At 44.4% G+C, this 15311-nt stretch overlaps 1 protein-coding gene across 4 annotated transcripts in view; it reads left to right on the top strand.

Annotated features, from left to right (window-relative positions):
* The window catches only part of pou2f2b (POU class 2 homeobox 2b), a 75199-nt gene that overhangs the window by 47965 nt on the left and 11923 nt on the right, over positions 1-15311 (top strand). For 3 of the 4 annotated variants that reach the window (XM_072680528.1, XM_072680532.1, XM_072680529.1), the window contains exons 2-10: positions 6797-6865; positions 7720-7754; positions 9536-9646; positions 10493-10759; positions 11247-11352; positions 12951-13042; positions 13135-13272; positions 13395-13536; positions 14103-14251. In XM_072680528.1, the coding sequence (XP_072536629.1) occupies positions 6797-6865; positions 7720-7754; positions 9536-9646; positions 10493-10759; positions 11247-11352; positions 12951-13042; positions 13135-13272; positions 13395-13536; positions 14103-14251 (1109 nt within the window). The remainder of the gene's footprint in view (positions 1-6796; positions 6866-7719; positions 7755-9535; positions 9647-10492; positions 10760-11246; positions 11353-12950; positions 13043-13134; positions 13273-13394; positions 13537-14102; positions 14252-15311) is intronic. The other variant, XM_072680530.1, reaches the window with a different exon arrangement.

Here is a 15311-nt window from a genome sequence, read left to right on the forward strand (position 1 = left end):
CTGTGACCCGAGGGTCGCCGGTTCGAATCTCAGCCTGCCATCAGCAGCCGGAGCCTGAGAGAGCACAGTTGGTGCTCTCTCCACACATCACTCCAGTGTGCTGCTGGTCCGTATGGACGTCTGCTAGGCGACGCATCAGAGCTGGTTCGCAGTTGGTTGCCCGGCGACGGCGAGAGGCAGTTGCTGGCTGTGCATGTGTTGGAGCAGGCCAGGAGCATTTTATGTGCACTAACAAGTGGATTGGGTAATTGGCTTAAATATTGGGTGAATATTCAAAATATTTTTAAATGGTGTGATAATGCTTTGAACTAGGGTGTCATGACAACAGATTTCCAATTCCAATACCTATATCAAGTGAAGTATTGCAATTAACGATGCTGAGGCAAACAATACTAACGTAAAAAATCAATCCGAAACACTTGTAATTGTTTCAACAGCAGGTTATTAAAAATAATATACCATAACTTTATTAATACTATAATTATTTGAATGAAGTTGAGATATTATAGTATCAAACTTGACCTTTTGACCTTGTCAGGTCGTCCACAGTCCGTCACGACCGATCAATCAGAATATTTTTTTTTTGGTTCTCGAATGTCTACTCTAAATAGACTGACTTTACCTGCCCCCCGAAACGACTTCCGAATTTCTGATGATGTCACCAGGTACCAGCAGGTGTGCTAGAATAAGATCCACCAATAACATTTCACGTTTCACGTTTCAGGCATGCTACGGCTCCCCTGAGGCCAAATGAGGGTTAAGGGCCTTGCCCCATCGCCCGATGGCAGCAGCTAAGCAGATCTGGGTATTGATCCCACAACCTTGTGATCGCCAATGACCAATGTGATCTATGGGCTCATGTTTAAGCTGATGAAGTGTCTGAGTTCGATGCAGGCACATTTTAGCAGCCGTTGGAGTTGGAGAAGATAGAGAAGGTGCTAGTTTTCAAGTGATACTTTAATCTGGACAAATGTATTCGGACATGAGTAGCTTTGTAAACAGAGGTGTGTATTATTATTATTATTATTATTATTATTATTATGGGTATTATACACAGGCCCTCAGCGGGACAGGCTACGGGGAGCCTACAGGCCAGAGTTAATGTGTGTAGGCTCATCTCTGTATATCTGTGTGTGTGTGTGTGTGTGTGTGTGTGTGTGTGATTATTAATAGACATTCTGACAGTAAGGGTTTGGTTTAACACATTGTGCTCACCATAGTCTGAGGGGAAATAGAGAGGGAAGTGAGACGCAGGCTCTCGGCCTCTAACACACCAACTTCATCACGATTGATAGACTCCGCGATCACTTCATACGAAACGCCATCGTTTACTGAGCAGCACTCACAAAAAAAACACATGTGCTTATAGACTGCAGCCTTAGAAGCTACTAGAACTCAGCATGTGGACAAATGTTTGTGGACACCCGTCTGCTTTCAGTTGCACCGGTTGCACATTGACGCACTGATGTGCAAAAGAGTGCCTGTAGAGAAGTACTGCCAATTGAATAGCTCCACAGCTCAAAGCTGGGGGGTGTGGGGGTGGGGGGTTGGGGGGGAGCAACATGGTGCCGATCACGGGTTCGTGAGTAGAAGGGGTGTCCACAAACATTTGGACACTTAGTGTTGTATGTGGCCTGCCTGTGCATTTAGACACGTAGGGTTAGTTAGGGCCAATAGAACAGGACTCTCTGGAGCAGGGACGTATTGGGACAAAAGTATTGGGACACCTGCTCATTCTCATTGTTTCTTTTGAAATAGAGTAGGCTTTCTACTAGATTTCGGAAGAGGCGCACTGCTGTGAGAATTTGATTGCATCCAGCAACAAGAGCCTTAGTAAGGTCAGGATGTTGGATGATCATGATCCCCGAGAACACAGTAGTCCCACTGCTCCGCAGCTCAAATTCTGGGGGGCTTTATACCCCTCTAGCTCACGGAGTCCCAGACGCGGGGCGCGTACTGCCCTCCAGCTTTCCAGCTGCGTGGTGCGAGCTACAGGCTGAAGGTTACGGGCGGAGGGAGGTAGATGGGGAATCCACGAACTGAGTCAGCGGTGCAGGCCGAGGGACTCGCACACTCATACGCCACCCGATCTGCACCTGCTGGCATTGCGCAATCTGGAAGTGTTGGCGAAACCTCACTCGGAGCTTTTTGGCCGGCACTTTGCCAGCACAGCACACTGTGGACTTCTGCGTTTTCTCCCAGCGAGGCTCAGGGAGCGAGGGGGGTGGTGTGGGGGGATGCGGAGGGGCTTTCCTCTTACTGTACTTCCTCCAATTCCTGACTTAGCAGAGTGCTGGAAAAGCACAATACCACGCAAGACGTCTGACCCCAGCAGTAAACCGACCGACCGACCTCACATTTCACTGCGAAAAATAAATAAATAAATAAAATAGCTCAAATTTCTCATTTTGAGATTTTTGGATGAATATTTAAGGATTTTTTGACTAAACCAAAAAAAATCTGGCTGTGGAATCTTTCTGTAGATTACCGTTCTGCACTGTTATTATTTATTTGTTTATTTATTTTATTTTTTGGACTGGCAATTACCCAACCCCTACCCGTACGTACCCCCACACCCCCATCGGATGCAATGCCCCCGACACCAACACACACCCCCTCCGACAACTCTCATTTTCCTGCCACTGGTGCAACATCCACGCCCTAGCCAGCAGCCATCAGTCACAGCCAGCACCGCAGCGAAGTGATGTGTGGAGGGGTGTTTGAGGTAGAGCGCCACCTACCCACCCTAGGCCAGTTGTGCTCTCTTGGGGCCTCGGCTGCCGATGGCTAGAAGCATGACTGGGATTCGAACCAGCGATCCTCTGATCATAGACAGACTGAGCTCTATAGTTTGAAACTCCTTAACGGAACCTTCAATAGAAGGTTTTTAGAAGTCAAAGGTTCCTCGAAGGTTCCCTAAAGATCCTCGAGTTCCTTTGAACTTGAAAAACCTCCCGAACAAGCAAAACCGATGCACCTTTGTTTAGACCTTTGTGGCTGCATTGAGCAAAGAAGCGTAAATGCAGGATTTCATGATAAGAACACCTTTCCAACTGTTAAAGGGTAGTGCTGGCTGGGGGTTTGTGTTGCAGCCAGTGGCACAGGGACATTTTCACTGGTGGGTGGAGAAAAGAATGGACATACATTAGGATACATTAGCTTTTGGAGTGATCGTTCCTCAACCTCACAGTTCTGAGCTCAGATTGAAAGAACTCTAAATGGACAAAAGTATTGGGACACCTGTTTATTCGTTGTTTCTTCTGAAATTAAGGTTATTAAAAAGAGTTGATCCTGCTTTTGTTGGAGTTACTGTTTCTACTGTCCAGAGTAGAATAAGGCTTTCTACTAGATTTTGCAGAAGCATTGCTGTGAGGATTTGACTGCATCCAGCAACCAGCAGTGTTAGTGAAGTCAGGTCCAAGTAGTGTTGGATGATGATCACCACCACCCCACCTCATAATCCCCAACTCCCCAACTCATCCCAGAAGTACTGGATGGAGCTCCACCATCCATCAGTCCAGAGAACACAGTTCCTCCACAGATCACTGCCGGGGGGCTTTATACCAGGTTCTAGCTGGTGTTAATGCTTTGCCGCAGTATTCTTCATGTTGGTGGGTGTGTAGTGCAGCGCTCATGTTTCAGTCTCAGAACTGAACCCAGATGAGCCGCTGATGAACATCTGCTCGCTGGTGCGTCCCTGCCGGGCCGGCGTGTGGTTTATCAGCCCGTCTTCTTATCGGCAAGAACGAAAGGGAAGGGAGAAGAGTGAAAGACAGATAGCCGGGGTTGGGGCTGGTGGGGGGGCTGGTGTGTGGGGGGTTGGGGGGGGGTGAGAGTTTAATATGCAGGTGGCCGATATAATTAGTCAGTCGTTGGGCCTATTTGCATATATTTCACAAAAGGGAAGTAAGTGTGTCTGTATGAGAAAATGTGTGTGTGCGCATCTGTGAGCCTGTGTTTATTTTAAAGGAAGAACGCCTGCGCTGCTCGGCCTGTATCTAGAACATATGTGTGTGTGTGTGTGTGTCAGTGTGTGTATATATTTATATGTGTGCATGTGATTATTTCTTTTTATTTATTTATTTACATGTATTCACTCAAAATTATATTATTATTATTATTATTATTATTATAGTCAGTCCTAATAATAAAGCTGCTATTGTCCAAATTCACTACAGTACAGTTTTTTTATTGTATTATTTTTTAAACAGCTATAATAAATGATATTATTATTATTGTTGTTCAAATGATTAGTAATAATAGTAATAATAATGGTTAATTTAAAGATGCTAATAATAATAATATTAAAAATAAAATAATAATAATAATGATTCATTTAAAGATGCTAATAATAATAATAATATAAAAAATAATAATAGTTAATTTAAAAATGCTAATAATATAAAAAATAATAATGGTTAATTTAAAGATGCTAATAATAATAAAATAATAGTAATGGTTAATTTAAAGATGCTTATAATAATAATAATAATATATTATAATATATTAATAATAATAATAATAATAATAGTATTAGTAATAACGGCCTGCAGTCTTGTGTGTCTTTTTCTCTGTAGCTGCAGCCCAACACACCCCGTCCCAGAGGAACGCTGCCGGGACCGTCCCAGGGGTCTCAGTGTACGAAAATAGGAAGTGTTACGATAAAGGCTGACGTAATATTAAAGGGCCTATAATCTTCATTTTTCTTTTTTCATTCATTTATTTATTTATTTATTTATTTCCCCCCAGAAAACAGCCATGAATGATTTTCTTTCATCTTTTACAATTAAACAGGCTGTATGTTTATGTAAATGACCTTCGTTCTGATTGGCCTCGCTGCATTGTGGCTCGCTGAGAAAGCAGCTCGGGCTGTAATGCTTCTTAAAGCCTCAGTGTAAATCTGTAAAGCTGAACTGCTGTGGGCGGAGTAGGCAGAGCTATGCGTTGTGATTTTGGTGACATCACAAAAACAGACGTTCTTAACAGGCCGGTTCACAGCGTAGTTTCCGCTATTTTTATTGAGTGTGGAACCCGTAATTTGGTCCCGTAAGTAGTTTTTCTTTTAGTTCGTAAGAAAGAATTGATGGTATTTATTTTACAGATTTTGCAGATGTTCTCCAGCCCTGGTCCAGAATAGCCGGAGTAGCCGGAGCTGGAGGTGGTCTCTAGAACCAAAATCCAGCAGAAATCAATATGCTGAAAGTCTGATTCCGAGCAGATCAGCAGGAGGTTATTAATAACCTCAGCAGGGTTTTGAGGAGAGTGTGTGATGATTCAAGAATGCAGGTTTCACTACTACTACTGCTATGACTACTGCGCCCAAGGCCCAAAAGTTGGTGCTACACCCCTGGATAAGACCATACCAACTATATATATAGTATAAGCTTCCAGCAGATGTTAGCTACATTAGCCTGACAGATCCTTCTGCTACTACTATGACTACTGCGCCCAAGGCCCAAAAGTTGGTGCTACACCCCTGGATAAGACCATACCAACTAGTGTGGTATAAGCTTCCAGCAGATGTTAGCTACATTAGCCTGGTAGATCTTTCTGCTACTACTGCTATAGTGCCCATGGTCCAAAATTTGGTACTACACCTTAAGACCATACTAACTAGTGTGGAATAGGCTCTAATCAGATGTTAGCTACATTAGCCTGGCAGATCCTTCTGCTACTACTATGACTACTGTGCCCAAGGCCCAAAAGTTGGTGCTACACCCCTGGATAAGACCATACCAACTAGTGTGGTATAAGCTTCCAGCAGAAGTTAGCTACATTAGCCTGGTAGATACTTCTACTACTACTGCTATAGTGCCCATGGTCCAAACTTTGGAACGACACCCCTGATTAAGACCGTAGTTACTGGTGTGGAATAGGCTCTAATCAGATGTTAGCTACATTACCCTGGTAGATACTTCTACTACTACTGCTACTAAGCCCAAGGCCCAAACTTTGGTGCTACACCCTAAGACCATACTAACTGGTGTGGTATAGGCTTCCATCAGATGTTAGCGACTTTAGCCTGATGAATACTTTTACTACTGTAACCCTAACCCTAACCAAGGCCCAAAAGTTGGTGCTACACCCCTGGATAAGACCATACCAATTAGTGTGGTATAAGCTTCCAGCAGATGTTAGCTACATTAGCCTGGTAGATACTTCTACTACTACTGCTATAGTGCCCATGGTCCAAACTTTGGTACGACACCCCTGATTAAGACCGTAGTTACTGGTGTGGAATAGGCTCTAATCAGATGTTAGCTACATTACCCTGGTAGATACTTCTACTACTACTGCTACTAAGCCCAAGGCCCAAAATGTGGTGCTACACCCCTGGCTAAAGGGGTACAAGCCTTCATCAAATGTTAGCTACATTAGCCTGGGCCTGGTAGATCCAGTGGGATCCTTTTAGTGGTAGGAGCACGAGGACAGCTGGTTGAAGACCCTGCAGTGTGGTCGACACAGATGCTGGTGGGAAAGCAGGAGGGCACAGTGATGAGGGTGGTGAGCTCCTTTGACTCATCTCAGAGACTCTGAGTGTCACAACCCTGAAACTGGAGTCTGAAACGCAGTTTTCCCCCCGCAGGTCGAAATCTCTCAGACTTCAGTAACCTGAGATGTTACGCTTCTCTTTCCCTTTAGAAACTCTCTCGCTCTCGCTCTCTCTCTCTTTCTGAACATCAGGCTCCTCCAGCTGCTGAAACGATGTGAAGTGAACAGAGAAAAGCCGAGTGAGTCTAACTAAGTCTCTCTCTCTCTCTCTCTCTCTCTCTCTCTCTCTCTCTCTCTGTTACAGATATCAGAATGTCAAAACCAGTAGAAGTTGAGAATCCAGCAGCAGACTCTCCAATGGAGAATACAGGAGGTATGTGATACGGGTGTGAAAATGCTGAAGATTCTGTTCCACCCCCACCCCCATGTTCACAGAAAAAAAACATAAAATAAATAAAGATATTATAATGTTATTAATTATATTAATTAATTTTTTGTTTATATTCCATCTATGTTTCAGGACTGTCTATAACCAAATTATTTGTATTATCTTTATTATTATTTGTATTATTATTAATATTATTATTATAGACTATATTAATATTATTATAGATATATTATAGATATATTATATTATAGACTGTAGCAATAAAGCGGTTATTGTATGTATTGTACTGAATATGGATATTATTATTATTATTATTAATAATAATACAATTATTATTAATATAGATGTTATTTCCGTACTCCACTACTGTACCAGTATTTTTGAAATATATTATTATTCTTTTTATCTTTATACTTATTATTATCTATTCTTATCTACTGTTATTATGATCTATTATTATTATTATTATATAATTTTTACTACTTATTTATACTACTATTTATTAGTAGTATATATATTTATATGTCTATCTATTACAGGCATAATAATGTAATAATGAAGCTGTTATATATGTAATATATAAAATATATGTAATAATTGTACATTATTATTATATTATTATTATTCCACTACTGTATTGGTGCTGTATAACGTCTGTGTTTTCAGTGGATTTCTAAAAGTAAATCTGTTTGTATCAAATCAGGTTGATACAATGAATCATATCCTAATGAATCAGAACTGATGCCTGTGTTTTATACCTCTCTCTCTCTTTTCTCTCTCTCTCTCTCTCTTTTCTCTCTCTCTCTCTCTCTCTCTCTCTCTCTCTCTGTCTGTCTCAGATTCAGAAAGGAACGGCTCAGACTCCAATAATCAGGTACGTGATCATCTTAAAGCCCCTTCAACCTACAGGCGAATGACTGGCGTGCAACATCTTTTTAAAGGGACACTCAGAAACTGGGGACACCCCCCCCTCCCCCCACCCCCATTCAGAAGAACCCCTCTACAGGCTAGGCTATAACTGATGCATTATGGGTATTGTAGTGCAACAACACCGGAGATGAACACCTCAGACTGAGGGATGCAGATAAATATCATATACAGCTATTAAATGCTTATACTTAGGCTTTTTAATACCCCTTGAAGCCTAGTGGCTGTCCCTCCCAGTGCGTTGGTTGCCTGCTGACGTTTGGCATTGGCGGCAGTTGGAAAAGCGGCGGCGGCGGTGGCTGGTTGCTCATGGTTGTCAGTCCTCAAATTTAAATAAATAAACAAATAAATAAACAAACAAAACAACTTTGATCTGAAATAGATGTAGGATTGATTTTTGATTTCCGCACTAATGCGTCTGCCAGCATCCGTCTACAAATTACATTACGCGCGGCAATCTTTAGGGGACCAAGCACTGAGCGTCAAAGCCAGTGTGGAGCCAAGTAGAGCCCAAATGACAGGCTTCTGACCTTTGGCCTTGTCTCTAATAGATCTCAAGGTCTCAAACTGAGATTTTTGGGCAATGCATGAATTTGCATAGTAGAGCTGAATAATTCCACAGTGATTATCCATCAGTGTCAGAGTCCACTAAAATGTTCATTAGACCATGCTACAGGTTTCTGAACAGGAGTCTGAGTAAGAACGATAATCAGCAGATAAACGAACAGAATCAACAATAATAAACACGTACAGGCGTATAAATAAACAATAATAAGATTAGATAAACGTCCTATGAATATATACTTTGCGTAACGTACGTGTAGAATCGGTACAATTGTATCGTGGCTCGAGTCTCGTGATCATATCTCAGGGCCTGTCGGAGCTCTGCAGGCACCGGTGTGTGTGTTTTTGGCTGCTGTTTGGCGTCTCGGGCCGATTTGCATGCTGAGTGACGGATATGCAAATTCAGAACTTTCGTGTGTACAAATGGTTGGTCCAGACATGCCCAGACATGGAGACCACACTGCTTAGCCCAGAGCGATAAGCACATCAACGAGAACATGAAACGGAAAGAGACAAAGAGACAGACGATGGGGATGGGTGAGGCTCGAAAACAAACTTCCACCCAGAACAGAAACCAAAACTGCCCACTGCCGCCGGACCCCTAGCCGCGAGTCTGGCGGGGCATCAAAGCCATGGTAACTCCTGAATGTGGTGTCTTACTGTCATTAGCATGGGGCAGGAGCTTTCCATAATGTCAGCCTGTATCATTTTCTCGACGTTAATCATAGTCAGCTGTCAGTCCTGCCGCTCTTCCGAATCAAATCCAGACAGGAGAAACTGTCTTTTCGGGGTGTGTGTGTGTGTGTGTGTGTGTGTGTTAGAACTGTGTGTAATTCTGATGCGAAAAGTGACGTTAGGAGGTTTTTTAAAAATAAGTAGGTAGTTATTAGGAATGGGTGAGACCCCCCCGCCCCCCCTCCCCAGAGTGTCGGAAGTTCGAATCCCAAGCCATGCCATTCCGCTTTGCCATCAGCAGCCGGAGTCAGAGGGAGCACAACAGCGGGTACGCATGTGCTGCTGCTACGCCCACTGATTGGCACAAAGACTGAAGCAGTGTCCGAAACTGTGCCCTAATCACAGTCCACTACATCTAGTTCTTTCACATATAACCCTCTCTCTACCTCTCTCTCTCTTTCTCTCTCTCTCTCTTTCTTTCTCCCTCAGGGTAAGGCGGAGGATTGTGCAGAGATGTCCCCAGCTTCTGTCCAGACCACACCCACTCAGACCACCCTCCCACACACACAGCTGATGCTGACTGGAAGCCAGCTGGCGGGGGTAAGATACACACCCTCCTGTACCGTGTATAATCGACCCGTCCACTTACCTACGGATCAGTGTGAGGTGTCCACATATTTATGGACTCCCCTCTCGTCTATATTCAGCTACTTTATAAGTCGCAGACACAGATCTGCAAACGCAGCTTGTCGAGTCCCTGTAGAGTAAGACATACTGCCAATAGAATAGGACTCTCTGGAACAGGTAAACACTGATGAACCTAATGCCAGGCGTGGACTAGAGGGGTATGCCCCCCCCCCCCCAAAGATTGAGCTATAGAGCAGTGGAGGAACTCCATTCAGTACTGTATTTGGATGGGATGAGTTGGAAAGTTGAGCGTGAGGTGGGGTGATGATCATCAGTCAACATCCTGACCTCACTAACAGCGACTCTAGAAAGCCTTCTTCCCTGGACAGTAGAGGCAGCTACACCAAACAAAAGCAGGATCGGCTCCTTTTTAGAAGAAACAACGCCCTTGATTTCAGAAGAAACAACAAACGAGCGGGTGTCCCAATACTTTTGTCAATATTGTGTCGCACACTACAAAAAAAAGGCATGGATAAATGAAGGACATGGAGGCAGATATACGTAATATAGCCGATGCTGAGCCATTCAGAGATGCCTGGGTGTCCTAGACTGCACTCGGACGTCCCTACTGGCAGCGCTCCCCAGTCCAGTCCAGTTAGATTACAGCTAACCTTTCTTATGCTAAGCTAATGCTTCACTGTGTGTACGAGCTCTGTGCGCATGCAGCTTTCGGCCTTTCCTTATCAGACCTTTCTCCTTTTCTCCTACTTCTCTCTCTCTCTCTCTTTCTCTCGCACGCTCTCTCGCTCTCTGCCCCAGCTGACCGCTCTCCTGCCCGCCCAGCAGCAGCTCCTCCTCCAGCAGGCGCAGCTCCTGGCCGCCGCCGTGCAGCAGACGCACGCAGCTCACGCAGCCAGTCAGCAGCAAACGCAGCACGCAGCCAATCAGCAGCAGGGTCAGCAAGCCGCTCCGGCCCAGCTGCAGGGCCCAGGAAACTCAAAGGGCGCCCAGGACCAAACTGCTGCCCCTGTCCCGCCCCCTCCTCACCAGCTTACCCTCTCGCAACCTATCCAGCTGACTGCCCAGGTACAGCTAGCCACGGCACTGGACGCCAAAAAATGTCCCTACTAATGAATGCATTCAGCTACCATTGCTGACACAGATGTGCAAATACACACACACACACACACACACACACACACAGCTTGTCTAGTCCCTGTAGAAAAGTACTGCCAATACAATAGGACATGAGCCTACTGGCTAGAGGGGTATAAAGCCCCCCAGCATTGAGCTGTGGAGCAGTGGGACTTACTGTATCCTCTGGAGTGATGGATGGTGGAGGAGTTGGAGATGATAAGGTGGGGTGGGGATCATCGTCCAACATCCTGACCTCACTAACGCTTTTGTCGCTGAATGCAATCAAATCTGCACAACAATGATCCTCCACAATCTGGTAGAAAGCCTTTGCTGTAGAGACGGTTAAGCAGTGCAACCCAGTCTAGCGATGCTTCAGAAGACCTTTGAAGCCTCCTCATCAGTTTCCGCCCCCCCCGTCTCTCTCTCTCTCCTCCAGGACATCCAGCAGTTGTTGCAGCTGCAGCAGTTGGTCCTCGTTCCGGGGCATCCTTTGCCCTCGCCCGCGCAGTTCCTTTTGCCCCAGGCACAGCAAGGGCAGCAAGGTAGGGTTCTTGCTTTGTAGACTGGAGGGTCTCTAGCAGGTCCTCAAGACCCACAAGGTGGACCTATTTTTTGCTGTAGGAGTCAGGATTCAGCAAAAATTTGGATCGGCTGCGGGTCCTGAGGACCGGTGCGAGAACCAAGGGTCTCTCATTAATGTGTCTCTTGATTATAATAGTTCCCGTGAACAGTAACCCTTGGAAACGGACCTATTATTTTATAATAGAATTACAACCTTTTATCACATCTTCCATGACTAAAATCCATGTCCTCTTGTTTCTCTCCAGTATGAATCTGCAGAGTGTAGTTTTTTACAGTGTGGTTAATAATTGTGCTTGGATATCCAGTATGAATTTGCAGCATCATGGCAGGAATAACTGTCAGAGCGCAGACACTGCACACAAAGCTGATACATACTGGATTAAATATCACTGCACAGTTAGTACTGTCATGATGCCGCAACTTCATGCTGGATTCATACTGGTCTCCTCGAAATCATTGCTGTCAGACATCAATGATGAATAAATCCAGTATGAATCTGCAGTTTGTAGTTTTTACAGTTTGACAAGAATGATTGTGGAGTGATTTGAATCCAGTGTGAATTTGCAGTTTGCAGTGTTTTGGCAGTCCTAACGGGAGTGTTTTCAATCCAGTATGAATCTGCAGCATCATGGCAGGAATAACTGTCAGTGATTGGAATCCAGTATGAATTTGCAGTTTGTAGTTTTTACAGTTTGACAAGAATGATTGTGGAGTGTTTTGAATCCAGTATGAATCTGTAGCATCATGGCAGGAATAACTGTGCAGTGATTTGAATCCAGTATGAATTTGCAGTTTGTGGTGTTTTAGCTCTGACAGTCATAAATGGAGTGTTTTCAATCCAGTATGAATCATGGCAGGATCATGGCAGAAATACCTGTCAGTGATGTTTAATCCAGTATGAATTTGCAGTTTGTAGTTTTTACAGTCTGATGGCAATGATTTTGGAGAGACTTGAATCCAGTATGAAGCAGCGGCATCATGTCAGTACTAACTGGGCAGTGATATTTATCCAGTATGAATCTAAAGTTTGTAGTCTACACAGTTTGACAGCAATAATTGCAGTGTGATTTTATTTCCAGTATGAATCTGCAGTGTGTGTAGTGTTTTCACTCTGACAGTAATAACTGTGCAGTGATTTGAAGCCAGTATGAATTTGCTTTGTTTGGGCTCTGACAGTCATAACGTGAGTGTTTTCAATCCAGTATGAATCTGCAGCATCATGTCAGGAATAATGATTTGAATCCAGTATGTGTAGAGATTTTCACTCGGACAGTAATAACAGTGCAGTGATTTGAATCCAGTATGAATCTGCAGTTTGTAGTGTTTTAGCGGGAATATTTTTTTAATCCAGTATGAATCTACAGAATCATGTCAGGAATAACTGCAATGATTTGAATCCAGTATGAATCTGCAGTGTGTAGTTTTTACAGTCTGACAGCAAGGTTCTCTGAGAGCCATGAATCCAGTGTGACAGTACTAACTGTGCAGTGATTTGAATCCAGTATGAATCAGCTTTGTGTGCAGTGTCCATATATTTCTTTCTCCTGGTCTTCCTCAGGGCTGCTATCTACACCAAATCTGATTCCACTACCTCAGCAAAACCAGGGGGGCCTCCTAGCGGCTCCCCCTTCACTCGGACTTCAAGCACAGGTAAGACATCCCTCACAGGCCACGGTGTTAAAGCACAGGGTGGGGCGAGTGGTGATGGTGATGACTAATGGGGTCCATGCGTTGTGTGTCAGAGAGAAAAGGTCATGGAGAGCAGTGGCAGCACAGTGACCCCCGTGACCTCTCACCCCGAGGAGCCGAGCGACCTGGAGGAGCTAGAACAGTTCGCCCGCACCTTCAAGCAGAGGAGGATCAAACTGGGCTTCACGCAGGTACTCGAGAAGCCAGCTTGCATGAACCGATACGGGCCCAGCGCTTTCTCCATTGCCTGATGAGTTCTTCTGTGACTGGTTCTCATCTCTCTCTCTCTCTCTCTCTCCCCCTCTCTGCTCAGGGTGACGTGGGGCTGGCAATGGGAAAGCTGTATGGGAACGATTTCAGTCAGACCACCATCTCTCGCTTTGAGGCCCTGAACCTCAGCTTTAAGAACATGTGCAAGCTCAAGCCTCTTCTGGAGAAGTGGCTCACTGATGCTGGTAAAAATACATTAATATTCTTGGGACGTCTGGACGTCAATACTAAGAGATGGAGGTAATATAACCTAACACTGAAGAGCATTCCAGACTGAAGAGTGTTAATGATGTCAGGATGTTGGATGATACTCATCCCAAATGTACTGCATGGAGCTTCACCATCCATCATTCCAGAGAACACAGTTCTTCCACTGCTCCACAGCTCAATGCTGGGGGGCTTTATACCCCTCTACCCCACGGCTGGCATTAGCAATGGCATGGTGCCAATAGGTTCATATTCTCGAGATGGTCCTATTCTTTTGGCAGTGCTTCTCTACAGGGACTAGACTGCATTTGCATGTCTGTGTCAGCAGTGGGTGCAGCTTAATGCCGCTGAACCATGCATTCATTAGAAGGGGTGTCCACAAACATTTGGACATGTAGTGTAAATGCCCTCCATCTCAAGTATTGTTAGAATGAAGATTAAATGGGGGGGGGGGGGGATGGGGGCGAGTGGGGGGGGTTCAGATTTTTTTCACATGACTGTACAGGCCTTGTGTGGTAACTGTGGTGATGGTTGCTGCTTTCAGAGACCATGTCGATGGACAGCACTTTACCCAGCCCCAGCTCCCTCTCCTCTCCGTCTCTGGGCTTCGAGGGCCTGCCAGCCCGCCGCCGCAAGAAACGCACCAGCATCGAAACCAGCGTGCGAGTGGCTCTGGAGCGCAGCTTCTGCACGGTGAGGACATCACCCTACACACGATCACCATATGTTGAGCTCTGTTTTAGGATCGTACTGGTTCATGATTTTAACCCAGTATGAATCAACCCGGTGTAGCTTTTACAGTCTGACTGTGGAAATGCATTAATCCAGTATGAATCAACAGGGTGTCGTTTTTACAGTCTGACTGTGGAAATGCGCTAATCCAGTATGAATCAACCCGGTGTAGCTTTTACAGTCTGACTGTGGAAATGCATTAATCCAGTATGAATCAACAGGGTGTCGTTTTTACAGTCTGACTGTGGAAATGCGCTAATCCAGTATGAATCAACCCGGTGTAGTTTTTGCAGTCAGACTGTGGAAATGCGCTAATCCAGTATGAATCAACCCGGTGTAGTTTTTGCAGTCAGACTGTGGAAATGCGCTAATCCAGTATGAATCAACCCGGTGTAGTTTTTGCAGTCAGACTGTGGAAATACGTTAATCCAGTATGAATCAACCCGGTGTAGTTTTTACAGTCTGACTGTGGAAATGCGCTAATCCAGTATGAATCACCAGGGTATCGTTTTTACAGTCTGACTGTGGAAATACGTTAATCCAGTATGAATCAACAGGGTGTAGCTTTTACAGTCTGACTGTGGAAATACGTTAATCCAGTATGAATCAACAGAGTGTAGCTTTTACAGTCTGGATGTGGAAATACGTTAATCCAGTATGAATCAACAGGGTGTAGTTTTTACAGTCTGACTGCAATAACTGTGGAAATATTTTAGTGCAGTATGAATCTGAAGTTTGTTTAGTGTCAACAAATCAATGGCATTAATTGTGGAGTGAATTTAATCCAGTATGAATCTACTTTTGTATGTGTTGTTTTCAGTCTGACTGCAATTAGTATGGAGCGATTTCGATCCAGTATGAATCTGCATTGTATATAGGTTTTAGGAGTATATAGGTTTTAGGATAGGAGTGGATTTATTCCAGTATGAATTTGCACTGTTTATTGTATTTACAGTCTGATTTGAATCCAGTATAAATCTGCAGTGTGTGTAGTGTTTACAATCTGACTGCAGTAACTATG

The sequence above is a fragment of the Salminus brasiliensis genome, chromosome 5, assembly GCF_030463535.1.
Source record: "Salminus brasiliensis chromosome 5, fSalBra1.hap2, whole genome shotgun sequence".
Classification (NCBI taxonomy): Eukaryota; Metazoa; Chordata; class Actinopteri; order Characiformes; family Bryconidae; genus Salminus; species Salminus brasiliensis.